Raw genomic sequence first — 14,319 nt, forward strand, 5'->3', positions numbered from 1 at the left:
CCGTGCTTCACGGTTGGGATGGTGTTCTTCGGCTTGCAAGCCTCCCCCTTTTTCCTCCAAACATAACGATGGTCATTATGGCCAAACAGTTCTATTTTTGTTTCATCTGACCAGAGGACATTTCTCCAAAAAGTACGATCTTTGTCCCAATGTGCAGTTGCAAATCGTAGTCTGGCTTTTTTATGGCGGTTTTGAAGCAGTGGCTTCTTCCTTGCTGAGCGGCCTTTCAGGTTATGTCGATATAGGACTTGTTTTACTGTGGATATAGATACTTTTGTACCTGTTTCCTCCAGCATCTTCACAAGGTCCTTTGCTGTTGTTCTGGGATTGATTTGCACTTTTCACACCATAGTACGTTCATCTCTAGGAGACAGAACGCACCTCCTTCCTGAGTGGTATGACGGCTGCATAGTCCCATGGTGTTTATACTTGCGTACTATTGTTTGTACAGATGAACATGGTACCTTCAGGCGTTTGGAAATTGCTCCCAAGGATGAACCAGACTTGTGGAGGACTACAATTTTTTTTCTGAGGTCTTGGCTGATTTCTTTTCATTTTCCCATGATGTCAAGCAAAGAGGCACTGAGTTTGAAGGTAGGCCTTGAAATACATCCACAGGTACACCTCCAATTGACTCAAATTATGTCAATTAGCCTATCAGAAGCTTCTAAAGCCATGACATTTTTCTGGAATTTTCCAAGCTGTTTAAAGGCACAGTCAACTTAGTGTATGTAAACTTCTGACCCACTGGAATTGTGATACAGTGAATTATAAGTGAAATAATCTGTCTGTAAACAGTTGTTAAAAATTACTTGTGTCATGCACAAAGTAGATGTCCTAACCGACTTGCCAAAACGATAGTTTGTTAGCAAGAAATTTGTGTAGTGGTTGAAAAACGGGTTTTAATGACTCCAACCTAAGTGTATGTAAACTTCCGACTTCAACTGTAGATTGTTTGTTTGTTCTTCCTGCCTGTAAGGGTATTGAGTTGAGAGTGGGGAATAAACCAGGTTAATGGGGAGACAGGTTTTGCATTATTACTGCAATCACACCATGCAGACTTGTTGATGACACGGAGGAACAAAGAATGGATGGCGATCAGAAGTATAGATAAATACAGGTCAATGGAAAAGATAAGGAAAATACTGCATGTCAGTCATTGCATACAAAAAAAGGAAAAAAGAAACCGCAACAATGATCAGGCGAGAGACAAATCTCCAGCCACGATCACCACGACGACAGACTCACACAGCTGCTACAAGACAAACTCTTTCAGCTGAACGTGTTCAACTCCATCTGTCAGTGGATCACTGACTTCCTGACCAAAAGGACGCAACACCTGAAACTGGGAAAACACCTTTCGGACTCTTTATCCCTCAGCACCGGAGCGCCGCAAGGATGCGTGCTCCCACCAACTCTACTCACTCTACACCAATGACTGCACCTCCAACAACGCATCTGTCAAACTGCTGAAGTTTGACAGATGTGGTCGTTGTGGTCGTTCTCATCACCAATGGCGATGAGTCCATGTGCTGTAGAGAGGTCGACCGGCTTATGGCCAGGTCCCATTAATATGGAACTCGTGGAAAGGGTGGTTGACTTCAGAAAACGCCCCCTCCCCCCCACCATCTCTCCTCCTCGAGATTGATGGCTCAGCTGTTAGCATGGCTGAATCATTCAAATTCCCGGGGACCATCATCTCCCACAACCTCAAATGGGAGGACAACATCCCAACGGTCACCAAGAAGGCACACCAGCGGATCCTGATCCGGTTTAACGCATCAATTGTTGAGTCCATCCTCACCTCCTCCATCACCGTCTGGTTTGGGTCTGCATCTGCCCGCTGCAAGGACAAACTGCAACAGATTGTCCGGTCTGCAGAGAGGGTCATTGGCTACAAACCTGCCCTCCATCGAGGTCCTGCACTACTCCAGGGTAAGAAAGCGTGCAGGAAAGATCATCGCTGAACCCTCCCATTCCCGTCACCCCCTCCTCCAAAAATGTACTTGTGACCAAAACCTCCCGCCAACTGGCCATCCGGCCATCTGGCCCATAGAGACTAAAGGACTATGCACTCTATGCTGGACACCGCATCAAGCCATCTCTGAACTGTACACAAATTAACTGCACTATAGTGCATTGCACTCTGTATATCAACCGTATACCCACTATAGAGTGTATATCTGCTCATTCTCTAATAGCTCTGTGCTCACTCTACCTAGTTGTATATAATGTATGTAAACTTTGTTTAAACTTCGCTGTCTGTATTCTGTCTCTAAATGTGGTCGATCACTAGCAGCACCATATCACCAAGTAAAATATGTGTATTAAATGTATTTGGTGATGTAAAGGGGATTCTGATTCAAAAACATATATTTTCTGTTTCTCTACTGTCATGTGGTAACAAGTAGCATTCAGTATTAAATGAGGGAAGTGAATGAATAGGTCTGTATACCACTCCACACCGAGCCCTGAGTGAGCACATGCCTGATCTGACTTAAAACTCTTTTGTTTAAAGAAAAGGCCCATAAATGAGGGCTTACAAATTTGTTTTCAAGGTGTCCAAATTCTTGCTGATCCGACCCCCCCCCCCTCACACCCTCTCCTCCTCATGTCCTCCACACTGGTTTCAAAGAGGACCTGACGACCTACAGCACTGTGTTCCCGTTTCCATAGAGACCGTGCCTCACTGGGGTCCCAGGGACTGGGCTTTAACTTTCTTTCTTTTTTTCATTGGGGGGCTCTCAATAATGAGACAGGAAGGGAACAGTGGGGGGGGGTTCTAGGAACCCGAGATGGGACAGAGAGAAGAAGCAAGCAACAAAAACATTCAGAAATGCATTCATAATGACATCACTACCATTTCCCACAGCCGTTCTCATAGAGGGAGCCCTCTGCCTTCATTCATTGGCTCGGAGTTGGCTTTTCAGGAGCCCGGGAGGCCATCTCGCCCCTCGTCTCAATGCCCTTTTTGTTTGCGGAACAGAGAGCTTGTTTCTAGGCCCACAGAAAAGCCTGGGTAATTTAGTTTGGGGTTGCCAGGAAGTCTGAGTCCTCTAGCTTGGCAACAATGGCAAATGTTATTGGCTCACTTTGAGGGCCCAGAAACTCCACAGCTGCAAATCCTGAATTCTAATAGAAACTTGTTTTTTCCCCTCCCACTCTCTCTCTTTCTCTGTCCTTACAAATTCCTTCACCCCTCCATCTCGAGTGATTGTAGAGTAGCCCGACAGAAAAAGAGGAGCACTTTTCTGGGCTGTGTGGGTCCCCTAGGGGTTTAAGTGCGCAATAGTTGTTTGATTTAAATTGCTGTCTGCCTGCTAAATGTGACAGAGGTTGTTGTCTGATAAGCTGTGCCCATATATAAATAAATACACTTTTACTTACTATTTATATAACAGACATGAATCTACAGTGCCTTCAAAGGGTATTCACATACCTTGACTTTTTTCCACATTTTGTTGTGTTACAGCCTGAATTTAAAATTGAGATTTTTTGTCACTGGCCTACACACAATACCCCATAATGTCAAAGTGGAATTATGTTTTTCACATTTTTTACAAATTAATTAAAGGTGAAAAGTTGAAATGTCTTGAGAAATAAGTATTCAACCAATGTTGTTATGGAAAGCCTAAATAAGTTCAGGAGTAAACATTTGCTTAACAAGTCACATAAGTTTCATGGACTCACTCTGTGTGCAATAATAGTGTTTAACATGATTTTGAAATGACTACGTCATCTCTGTACCCCACACATACAATTATCTGTAAGGTCCCTCAGTCGAGCATTGAATTTCAAACACAGATTCAACCACAAAGCCTCGCAAAGAAGGGCACCTATTGGTATATGGGTAAAAATAAAAATGCAGACATTGAATATCCTATTCAGCATGGTGATGTTATTAATTACACTTTGGATAGTGTATAAATATACCCAGTCACAACAAAGATACAGGCGTCCTTCCTAACTCATTTGCTGGAGTGGAAGGAAACCGTTTAGGAATTTCACCAAGGCCAATGGTGATTTTAAAACAGTTACAGAGTTGAATGCCTCTGATAGGAGAAAACTGAGAATAAGAATGGATCAACAATTATAGTTACTCCGCAACACTAATAATTGACAGTGTAATAATATTCCAAAACATGCATCCTGCTAGCAACAAGGCACTAAATTAATACTGGAAAAAAACGTGGCAACGCAATTCACTTTTGTCCTGAATAGAAACCGTTATGCTTGGGGCAAATCCAATATAGTACATTACTGAGTACCACTCTCCATATTTCCAAGAATATTGGCGGCTGCATCATGTTATGGGTATGCTTGTAATCAATAAGGACTGGGGAGTTTTTCAGGATAAAAATGAAATGGAATGGAGCTAAGCACAGGAAAAATCTGAGAGGAAAACCTTGTTCAGTTTGCTTTCCACCAGACACTGGGAGATGAATTCACCTTTCAGCAGGACAACAACCTAAAACACAAGGCCAAATCTACACTGGAGTTGCTTACCAAGAAGACAGTGAATGTTCCTGAGTGGCCGAGTTACAGTTTAACTTTTATTTGTATATATTCTATTGAATTTCAAAACATATGCTGCCTTAATTGACATCCACGTCTTCGGCACCCATTACATTCAGTCATCCAGCAGACACTCCCATCCAGTGCGACCCACAGGAGCAACCAGGGTCAAGCGCCCCACCCAAGGGCACAAGGACAGATTCCCCACCCAGTCGAATCGGGGACCCAAACCAGCGACCTCTCGGCGACCGACCTCCCCCCCCCCCCCCGAACCCACCTATCTCAACCCATCCCACCTATCTCTGCTGGCCACCCTCTTTGGATTTCTACGCACCATATATCTTTCAACTATGCTGTGATGTACACTACCATTCAAAAGTTTTGGGTCACTTAGAAATGTCCTTGTTTTTAAAAGAAAAGCACATTTTTTGTCCATTGAAATAACATCAAATTGATCAGAAATACAGTGTAGACATTGTTAATGTTGTAAATGACTATTGTAGCTGGAAACGGCAGATTTTTTATGGACAATCTACATAGGCGTACAGAGGCCCATTATCAGCAACCATCACTCCTGTGTTCCAATGGCACGTTGTGTTAGCTAATCCAAGTTTATAATTTTAAAAGGCTAATTGATCATTAGAAAACCATTTTGCAATTATGTTAGCACAGCTGTAAACTGTTGTTCTGATTAAAGAAGCAATAAAACTGTCCTTCCTTAGACTAGTTGAGTATCTGGAGCATCAGCATTTGTGTGTTCGATTACAGGCTCAAAAGGGATGCTGGACTTCTAGGCAGAGCTCCTCTGTCCAGTGTCTGTATTCTTTCGCCCATCTTAATCTTTTCTTTTTATTGGCCAGTCTGAGATATGTCTTTTTCTTTGCAACTCTGCATAGAAGGCCACTAAATATTTGTATGAACATAACAAGATTCAACAACTGAGACAAACTGAACAAGTTCCACAGACATGTGACTAACAGAAATGGAAGAATGTGTCCCTGAACAAAGGGGGGTTCAAAATCAAAAGTAACAGTCAGTATCTGGTGTGGCCATCAGATGCATTAAGTTCTGCAGTGCATCTCCTCCTCATGGACAGTACCAGATTTTCCAGTTCTTGCTGTGAGATGTTACCCCACTCTTCCACCAAGGCACCTGCAAGTTCCTGGACATTTCTGGGGGGAAGGGTCCTAGCCCTCACCCTTCGATCCATCAGGTCCCAGACGTGCTCAATGGGATTGAGATCCGGGCTCTTTGCTGGCCATGGCAGAACACTGACATTCCTGTCTTGCAGGACATCACGCACAGAACGAGCAGTGTGGCTGGTGGCATTGTCATGCTGGAGGGTCATGTCAGGATGCTGTGACACACCGCCCCAGACAATGACGGACCTCCACCTCCACCTCAATCCCGCTCCAGAGTACAGGCCTCGGTGTAATGCTCATTCCTTCGACGATAAACGCAAATTTGACCATCACCCCTGGTGAGACAAAACCATGGTTCGTCATAGAGCACTTTTTGCCAGTCCTCTCTAGTCCAGCGACAGTGGGTTTGTGCCCATAGGCGACGTTGTTGCCGGTGATGTCTGGTGAGGACCTGCCTTACAACAGGCCTACAAGCCCTCAGTCCTGCCTCTCTCTGCCTATTGCGGACAGTCTGAGCACTGATGGAGGGATTGTGCGTTCCTGGTGTAACTCGGACAGTTGTTGTTTCCATCCTGTACCTGTCCCGCAGGTGTGATGTTCGGATGTACCGATCCTGTGCAGGTGTTGTTACACGTGGGTCTGTCGCTGTGAGGACGATCAGCTGTCTGTCCTGTCTCCCTGTAGCTGTCTTAGGCGTCTCACAGTACAGACTTTGCAATTTATTGCCCTGGCCACATCTGCAGTCCTCATGCCTCCTTGCAGCATGCCTAAGGCACGTTCACGCAGATGAGCAGGGACGCTGGGCATCTTTCTTTTGGTGTTTTTCAGAGTCTGTAGAAAGGTGTCCTAAATTGTCATAACTGTGACCTTAATTGTCTACCATCTGTAAGCTGTTAGTGTCTTAACGACCGTCCCACGGGTGCATGTTCATTAATTGTTTATGGTTCATTGAACAAAGATGGGAAACAGTGTTTAAACCCTTTGCAATAAAGATCTGTGAAGTTATTTGGATTTTTATGAATTATCTTTGAAAGACGGTCCTGAAAAAGGGATGCTTCTTTTTGTTGCCGAGTTGAGCTTGTACCAGTCTGTTTAGCTGTCATCCCACTCCGCCATACTGAACATGTTTGGTAATGACACAGAGTACAAGGAGTGGAATATAAGCAAAACAGGTTCTAGATTTAAGGCTGTGTGACAAATATCTTGCATATGTTTTACACACCAATTCTTTTTTATGGCCCTGTGAGATATTCTGGGCAGCAGATAAACAAAAGTAAAGTGGAGTTAGGGCTTGATCCAATCTGAAAAGCTGAAGCTGAATTCCCAATTGAGCCGGCATATGCAGTGTTTACCGTGAATGCAGTCTCTTCTAAAGTGCAAACGTTCCCTTTAAATCACGCTGTAAAACTGAACTTACACGATGCGGATTGAATAGTGCCCTTTAGTCAGTAGACCAATAACAATTTTTATGGATTGTCTTAAATGTGAATAGAGGACCCGATAAATAAAATCTGTGCAAAAAACTATTCTAACAATTGAATTCAATTTCTTAAAAAAGGAAGACAAGTCTTCCATTTCTGTAACAGGTCATTCTGAGTGGTGATTTGAAGTGTTTTGCTTCCATCTAGTGGGGGGCTTTAAAAATCACATGGTGAATTACCAACAGTAACTGGACAGTTGTACTTTATTAGTCTCGCTGAAGTCAAACTACAACTGAAAAAAAGCGGTAAAGCACAATTCAGTTGTGATCTCTTTACTGATTTAGCAGTTCCAATATTCTGAAATCCACCATAGGCCTACACGTTCTCAAACAGACCCAGGACACCATGGACCATTTCTTTCATGAAAGGTTTATTACCAAAACGCAAGACAAAACATGTCAACTGTATTCTAATGGCAAACACAATACAAAAAACATACACCTCTCTATAGGATGTAGGTCCGCTGCATCAAAAAATGAAATAATGACAGCGAAAGAAAACAATATGAGTTTCAGAATTCAAAAAGCTGAGATTGCTGAAAAATAAAAAAGAGAGAAGAACGTTTGCCATTGGAGAAAAAGGTCAGAACCACAAACAAAAAAATGCAAAACTATTTAACCCGACTCAACTAAGGTTAAGGGAAACAGGGGAATCTAGCTCTTCAAAAACAAACAAAAAAACTTTTACTAACATAAATACAGGGAAAGTACCAAGCCTTTATCATAATTGTTCCATTTTCAATGATCATTGTGGGTGCAATAGACTGGGTCTGTGCTTGATACATGCCACTACACTTTCCCTAGGTGTCATTTTCAAACACTCAAAGAGGTTAGAAGTCACAAATAAAATACCAATTCAAACAGTAAATGGTATTCACAAAGTCAAGTGTTGATCATTGTTCAGAGTACCCTGGTTGTGCTTAAAGCAAATACAAAAGATTGAACAGGAGACTAGTTAAGCACTTTCAACAGATAACTGAACAGTTTTAGCTGGAAAAGAAAACCCATCTGGCTATGCATGTATACAAGCATTATGGAGATACACAGTAAGTAGTTGACAGCACTTGATAATATTTCTGTGAAAGGTAATCGATTTTGAAAGGTACACCTGAAAAGGAGGAACTTTGGGGGCAAATGCGGAAGGTGTTGCCACCTAAAAGGTGTTTTCAAAGATGGCCATTGATGTGAATCACATTCACTACCATTTAAATTGCACCTTTGTTCCCAATTCATAAATAAGTTGTGCAGTTTCCCCTACAACCTCAATAAACAAATACTTGAACAAAATATTAAATCCCTAATCCTAGGAATATTTGAGTGTTTTTGTCAAAATGCACTGCACATATTAAATATCTCAATTATTCTCACTTTCACAAAAGCAATGCTTTACACACACAGGAACAGCAGATGTAAAAACGACGTATATTGTAAACTATTCTCATGTTATATTCATCATGCATACATATATATGGAGTCACAGTTGTATACGTTGTGGTAATTGCAGTATATGTTGACAAATATCAAATATAGCATATTCAAGTTCTAAGGATCTGACTGGACTTAATATTTTGACAAATCCTTAAATCAACAATCTGAACATTCATCTGAACACTGTGTAGTAGAATAAAACTAATTGAGAACTTGGTTGATCACTCAAAACTAGCAGTTTTCAAAAAAAAGATACAAATCAATTATTCCAAACATGTAGAAATAAATATTGTCTTTTCATGTCACCACTGTGTGTCGTCATTAAGATCATTAATCAAGTGATGTTGAGTAGGGGACGGGAAAAATAACACCGTTTTCTGATTGAAGGATTAATAATTAGCACATTTACTGGCGATGCCTGGATTCAATCAACCTTCCTTTGTTTTTTCCTCATAAAGTTCTTCATTGCTTTGATTGTTGTTTTTTTCAGCATCAGAGATTACTTGCATGAACAGATACAAATCTGAGGCTAAACCATAGAAGCTTCATTGAACCAGGGACTGTATGTGGCATAGTGCAGACATCAGATTAATCCACTGGAGGTCAAATCCGGATTTAGTTTGATGGCAAGGTTTTCATTTTGACCCTTTGTCACATCAGGGATTAAAAAAAGAAAAAAGAAAAGGGGGTATACTCGATATCAGAAGCATTTTAAAGCAGTTTTCTGATGTGTGTGTGGTAAGGGTGATATCTTGACATGGCTGATATACTACACAGCTGGCGAGACTCTAGCAACACTTTTACCCTAAACCTGTAACTAACTATGGCCAAAAGGGAATTTCAACAAAATAAAATAAATCAAAATATGTTTTGCATGAGCAGCAGAGGACAATATTGTCAGTGCAATTTAGGTAAAATGTGTATGTGTGTGAGGGGGAAGGGGGTGGGGAATCTCACTCAAAATGAACCCAAATTCCTAACCCCATCCCAAGATCCAATTTGCTGATACCATACAAACATAAGTTATTACACACTTTATATACTCAGAGTAAAGCCAATTCCAGTCCCAAACAAAAACTCCCAACCCCTGAAGCCCAGTTTTGACAGCTGTGTGTGGGCAGAGCAGACCACGACTGCGCTCACTCAGAGTCTGAATCAAGTGGCTCCATCTCATCTATGCCCTTCCGCTGGCGGGCCTCCTCCTCTGCGTGCTGCCGCTTGTGCCTGGAGTAGCTGGACGAGTGCACAAATGTCTTGCTGCAGATTGTGCATTCGTACTTCCCCCCTGTGGAGTGAGATCTCTCATGGTGGTGGAGGTTGGACAACCTGGTGAAGGTCTTTTTACAGTAAGAGCAGCTGAATTTGTTGTCTCCCTTGTGCATTTGCTGGTGCCTGGCGAGGCTCTGCACTTGGCTGAAGCGCTTGTCACACTGCTCGCATGCATATGGTCCTTCCTCTTCCTCAGAGACCGATGCTTGGCGCTGGCGCTTGGCAGCTCTTGACCGCTTGTTCTTCTTGCAGAGGGTGTAGAAGTTGGGTTTGTCCCTCGAGCACAACTTGAGGCGTATTTTCAAGTCAGAGGACTTGGTGAGACCGTCTTTACCATGGGCATAGTTATTAAGCAGGTCCTTGACATGAGAGACCTGGTGTTTTGAGAGGCCAATGGAGTTCTTGAAGGTCATATCACATTGTGTACATGCGTAGAATTTCTCTCCAGAGAGATTCTTCCTGATAGGGAACTTCTTCTCAGTAGGGAATTTCTTTTCGCCAGAGATCTTCTTCTTATCAGCCTGCTTCTTCTTTTTCCTGCTGCCAGGTGGGCGGCGGACATAACTGATTTCAGCAGGTATGACACCAGAGGGAATACCCTTCCCTTTTTTGTGGATGAGCCTATGACGCGACAAGCTGGAGCTGTGGTTAAAATCCTTCCCACAGATGTTGCATGGGTAAACTCTCATGCCCCGATGTGTTCTTAGGTGAGTTCCGAGAGCTCTTCTGCTTTTGAATCGCATTGCACACTGCGTGCATTTGTATTTGTTCCCCTCACCTGACCCTGTATCTGTTTGTTTGTTTGGGGGTGGGGGTGCCTTTCCTGTGTGCAATTGTTGGTGTCTTGATAGGCTTGAGGAATGACTGTAGCATTTCCCACAGTAGTTGCAGCTGTAGTATCCCCCTGGTGAGATATATTCCCATTTCTCTGAGCCCGAATCAGAGCCATCTCCAACAGGGACCAGCTGGCTACTCCCTGGCTCAGTGTGGTCATCCTCATCCGAGTCGTCTGTCTTTACTACAACACTCTGTTCTGCTATCTCACAGCCGGGGAACTCCTCTTCATATTGGGCAAAGAAGGGTTCGTCTGGCTCTTCCTTCACATGCTCCAGATTTAGGCCAGACCCCTCGTCCGCCTCCTTTTTCACACAGGATATTGTGAACTTGGACCCGACCTCGGCCCACTTGACAACATATTCTATGGGTTGGGTATCCAGTTCCACCGTGATGAAGTCTGCCCCAAGTGCATCCGGTTCAGACGAAGTCAAGTCAGTCTCGGAGTCCTCCATTGGAGCAGACCCCAAACGTCAATGTGTGTAACTTTTGGTCCTGTTGGAATTACAGGGTCAATGGTACAATAAGACTCCACCACTCCTAAAAGAGAGAAAAAAAGTCAAAAATTGGTTTTTGACATCATAACAAATGAACACCACATCCAATAATATTACACATAAACAAAATTCCTTTGAAAATCACAGGTAAAAACATTTACATACTTGTACTTTCACTATCGAAACGTGGAGTTGAATTGTGTGCAAATGAACCGAGGAAGTGCTTTGCATAACGTTGACTGGAGAAAATTCAACAAAAAACGACTTTGCTTCAGTATGAGTGGTGCTACGTTAAAGGGTTGTATGAGCTTGAGCGAAACACCAGAAATGATTAGTAATTAGAAAATGTTAGTAAATATACTACATTTGAGGACGAAAGTAAATTACCAGACAAAGCAGCAACAATAAACAGGAAATACAGTAGGGACTGGGATGAGCACAATGCATTATGGGAGGGGATTAAATGGGCTGTAGCTAAAAGGCCGCCTACCAACAGACAGGAGACAGATGTATGTATTGTGTCTAAAACACTCACAAATCCCAAAATGGCATCTCAGAACTACATCGACCAAAGATATTAGTTAGTACAATGTATGTTTTATTCATTCTCTAGGATTATCTCAGAAGGCTCTCTGGCTAAAGCGAAATCATTCTGCCCGCCATAAAAATAGCGCTGAGCATAAACCATGTTTTTTTTTTTCGTAATCGTGCATTATTCAATAGATTTTTCTCAGACAAATCTTTCTCTATCGACCAAGCTGCATAATACTGATCATAGAAATCATAATACATTAAACAATGTACATGTCTAGTCACTGATCATGTAAATCTTGGCGGGTTGACAGGGTCAAATCCAGCATCGATGACACATGCAGCTTGAGGAGGGCATAAAACGAGAGCTAACGCTCCAGGGCTTGCTTCATACGATTGTCCACAGCAAATTCTTTCATCAGAAGTCCCCTCGTTACGAGATGGACATTTTTTTTTTACAGGACTTACCACCAACCGTGGCTGGACACATCACCCGGCATAATATGCTCAATAGATATGGCAAGCTGGCTATATTTGGCGTAAATAACCAAGACGTTATTGTATTGTCGGTGTTGTGATTATAAGGCAGGTTATGTAGCCAAATTTGACGTATGAACAATTAGCTATACCGAATTAAGCGATGGCGCAAGTTTAATGGTCTCGAGATTAGTATTTACCGGGCTTTTATCCTTTTAGATTCGTTGTCTTGACCCTCGACGAAATGAGTCGATTCTGCCGCACCTCTGTCAGTTCACAACCAGCGTCCTCATGAATGTCAAGCCTTGGCAATGGCTGCGTATCATCACTGATTTTAAATACTGTGGATTGTCTTAACGCGTTGAAGGACAGTGTGTGGCTAGCTAGCTAGCCACATGCATTTTAAATCCATGAGCTATACCGCTCCTGCGCAGCATGCAAATCTCGAATTTCATTGGGCAATGCACCAGAGAGGACCAATCATTGGACAGGACATAGCTACCAAGCACAGGGTATCGTGAAAACTGTAGTGAACAGTTTATTTAAACTGTCGAATTATTCGTCTACTGTCCATTTACGTGCAAATATACAATTTAAAAGTTCGATTGTTAAAATAAGAGTCATTGCATTCACCCTTTCCATTCTAACCATCTAATATCAGATGTATTGTCGATCCAAACACAGGACGTCGTTCTCGTCTTTACGACGTTTTGAGTGGTGATGTGTCATGTGCATGTCAACCACAAGTATGCTACAAGCTAGCTGTCACTGTAACGAAATGTTGTAACTTATCTGACTGGGTTGGAGTTGAGAAACTAGTAGTACACCGAATAATGTCAAAGCAGCTAACTATTCAGTGCTACTCAGATAGAAGCTAGCTAGCTAACGTTAAGATATCCAGAAACAAGACGAGGTAGTGCTAGCTAGTCAATATAGCTAGTTAACGAAGCCTGGGTTTTAAATGCTCACCAGAATCGCTGGTTTATAGGCTAGTCATCCATTGCAAGCCACCTAGCTACATTTTCCTAACTACAGTAGTTGCGCTAATAATTCCGTAAAAGTACAGTTAAAATAGCTAGCTAGCTGAGCAAGGAAGTAAGACAGTCTCACACAAGTAAGTTTAGAAAACATGGACAAAAGTCAGCTGATGCTCATGGCCACAACACAGCTCAGTTTGAATCGCATAATTTGTCCAACGCAGGTTACCAAACGATTTACATGGGACGCCGGGGCCCTGCGAGTTCAGTGTTTGAATATTTAGGCAATCAGGTGGCTCAAGGAAGACTTAAGGGAGGTTTTAGCTAAAACCACCCTTACTGGATCCACCTGTTGATTGTTCCTGGTCATCAAATGTATCCAGTATAGGTGGTTTTAGCATATTCAGTGGAGCCTGGCCAGAATATTCAAACAGTGAACTCGCCGGTGTCCCATGTAAATTGTTTGTCAATCTGATATGGACAAATTATACAACTCAGTCTGAGCTGTTTGTTGTGGCCATGAGCACCAGCTGACTATTGTCTATTTTTCTTCTTTCCTCAGGCAGTAACTGGTATAGTTCCAGTCAGGATGAATTAATCTATTTTTTTCACCCTTGGAGGCTGTTTTATTACAGTGGAAATCTTGTTTTGTCTCTTACTCTCGCTATCGAGCCTGTATGAATGTGCTCTCTCGTCAGGACACTGTTGTTCAGAGAAACTAGCCAACAACACATCTAACAACTTCAAACTTGAAGTTGGAAAGACCGCAAACTAGCTGCACTTCGTTTCGTTTGACTTTTTTTCCCAATTCATTCCTTTATACACTGCTCAAAAGATAAAGGGAACACTAAAATAACACATCCTAGATCTGAATGAATGAAATAATCTTATTAAATACTTTTTTCTTTACATAGTTGAATGTGCTGACAAGAAAATCACACAAAAATAATCAATGGAAATCCAATTTATCAACCCATGGAGGTCTGGATTTGGAGTCACACTCAAAATTAAAGTGGAAAACACTACAGGCTGATCCAACTTTGATGTAATGTCCTTAAAACAAGTCAAAATGAGGCTCAGTAGTGTGTGTGGCCTCCACGTGCCTGTATGACCTCCCTACAACACCTGGGCATGCTCCTGATGAGGTGGCGGATGGTCTCCTGAGGGAT

The 14,319-nt window shown here is 42.4% G+C and overlaps 1 protein-coding gene across 3 annotated transcripts; it reads right to left on the bottom strand.

The window, feature by feature from the left end:
* Positions 1 to 7,486: 7,486 nt before the first annotated feature.
* Positions 7,487 to 12,528, bottom strand: LOC115153095 (zinc finger protein 501). 3 transcript variants are annotated; one of them, XM_029698149.1, is made up of 2 exons: positions 12,374 to 12,528; positions 7,487 to 11,208 (listed from the first exon to the last, which is right to left on the bottom strand). In XM_029698149.1, exon 2 carries the CDS (start codon positions 11,121 to 11,123, stop codon positions 9,705 to 9,707), a length of 1,419 nt encoding a protein of 472 aa, XP_029554009.1. In that variant the 5' UTR covers positions 11,124 to 11,208; positions 12,374 to 12,528; the 3' UTR covers positions 7,487 to 9,704. The 3 variants fall into 3 exon arrangements, with proteins under 3 accessions (XP_029554009.1, XP_029554011.1, XP_029554010.1); XM_029698151.1 differs by having other exon boundaries at positions 12,165 to 12,528; XM_029698150.1 differs by lacking the exon at positions 12,374 to 12,528 and adding an exon at positions 11,331 to 11,821.
* Between the last annotated feature and the right edge of the window lie 1,791 nt (positions 12,529 to 14,319).

The sequence above is a fragment of the Salmo trutta genome, chromosome 18, assembly GCF_901001165.1.
Source record: "Salmo trutta chromosome 18, fSalTru1.1, whole genome shotgun sequence".
NCBI lineage: Eukaryota > Metazoa > Chordata > Actinopteri > Salmoniformes > Salmonidae > Salmo > Salmo trutta.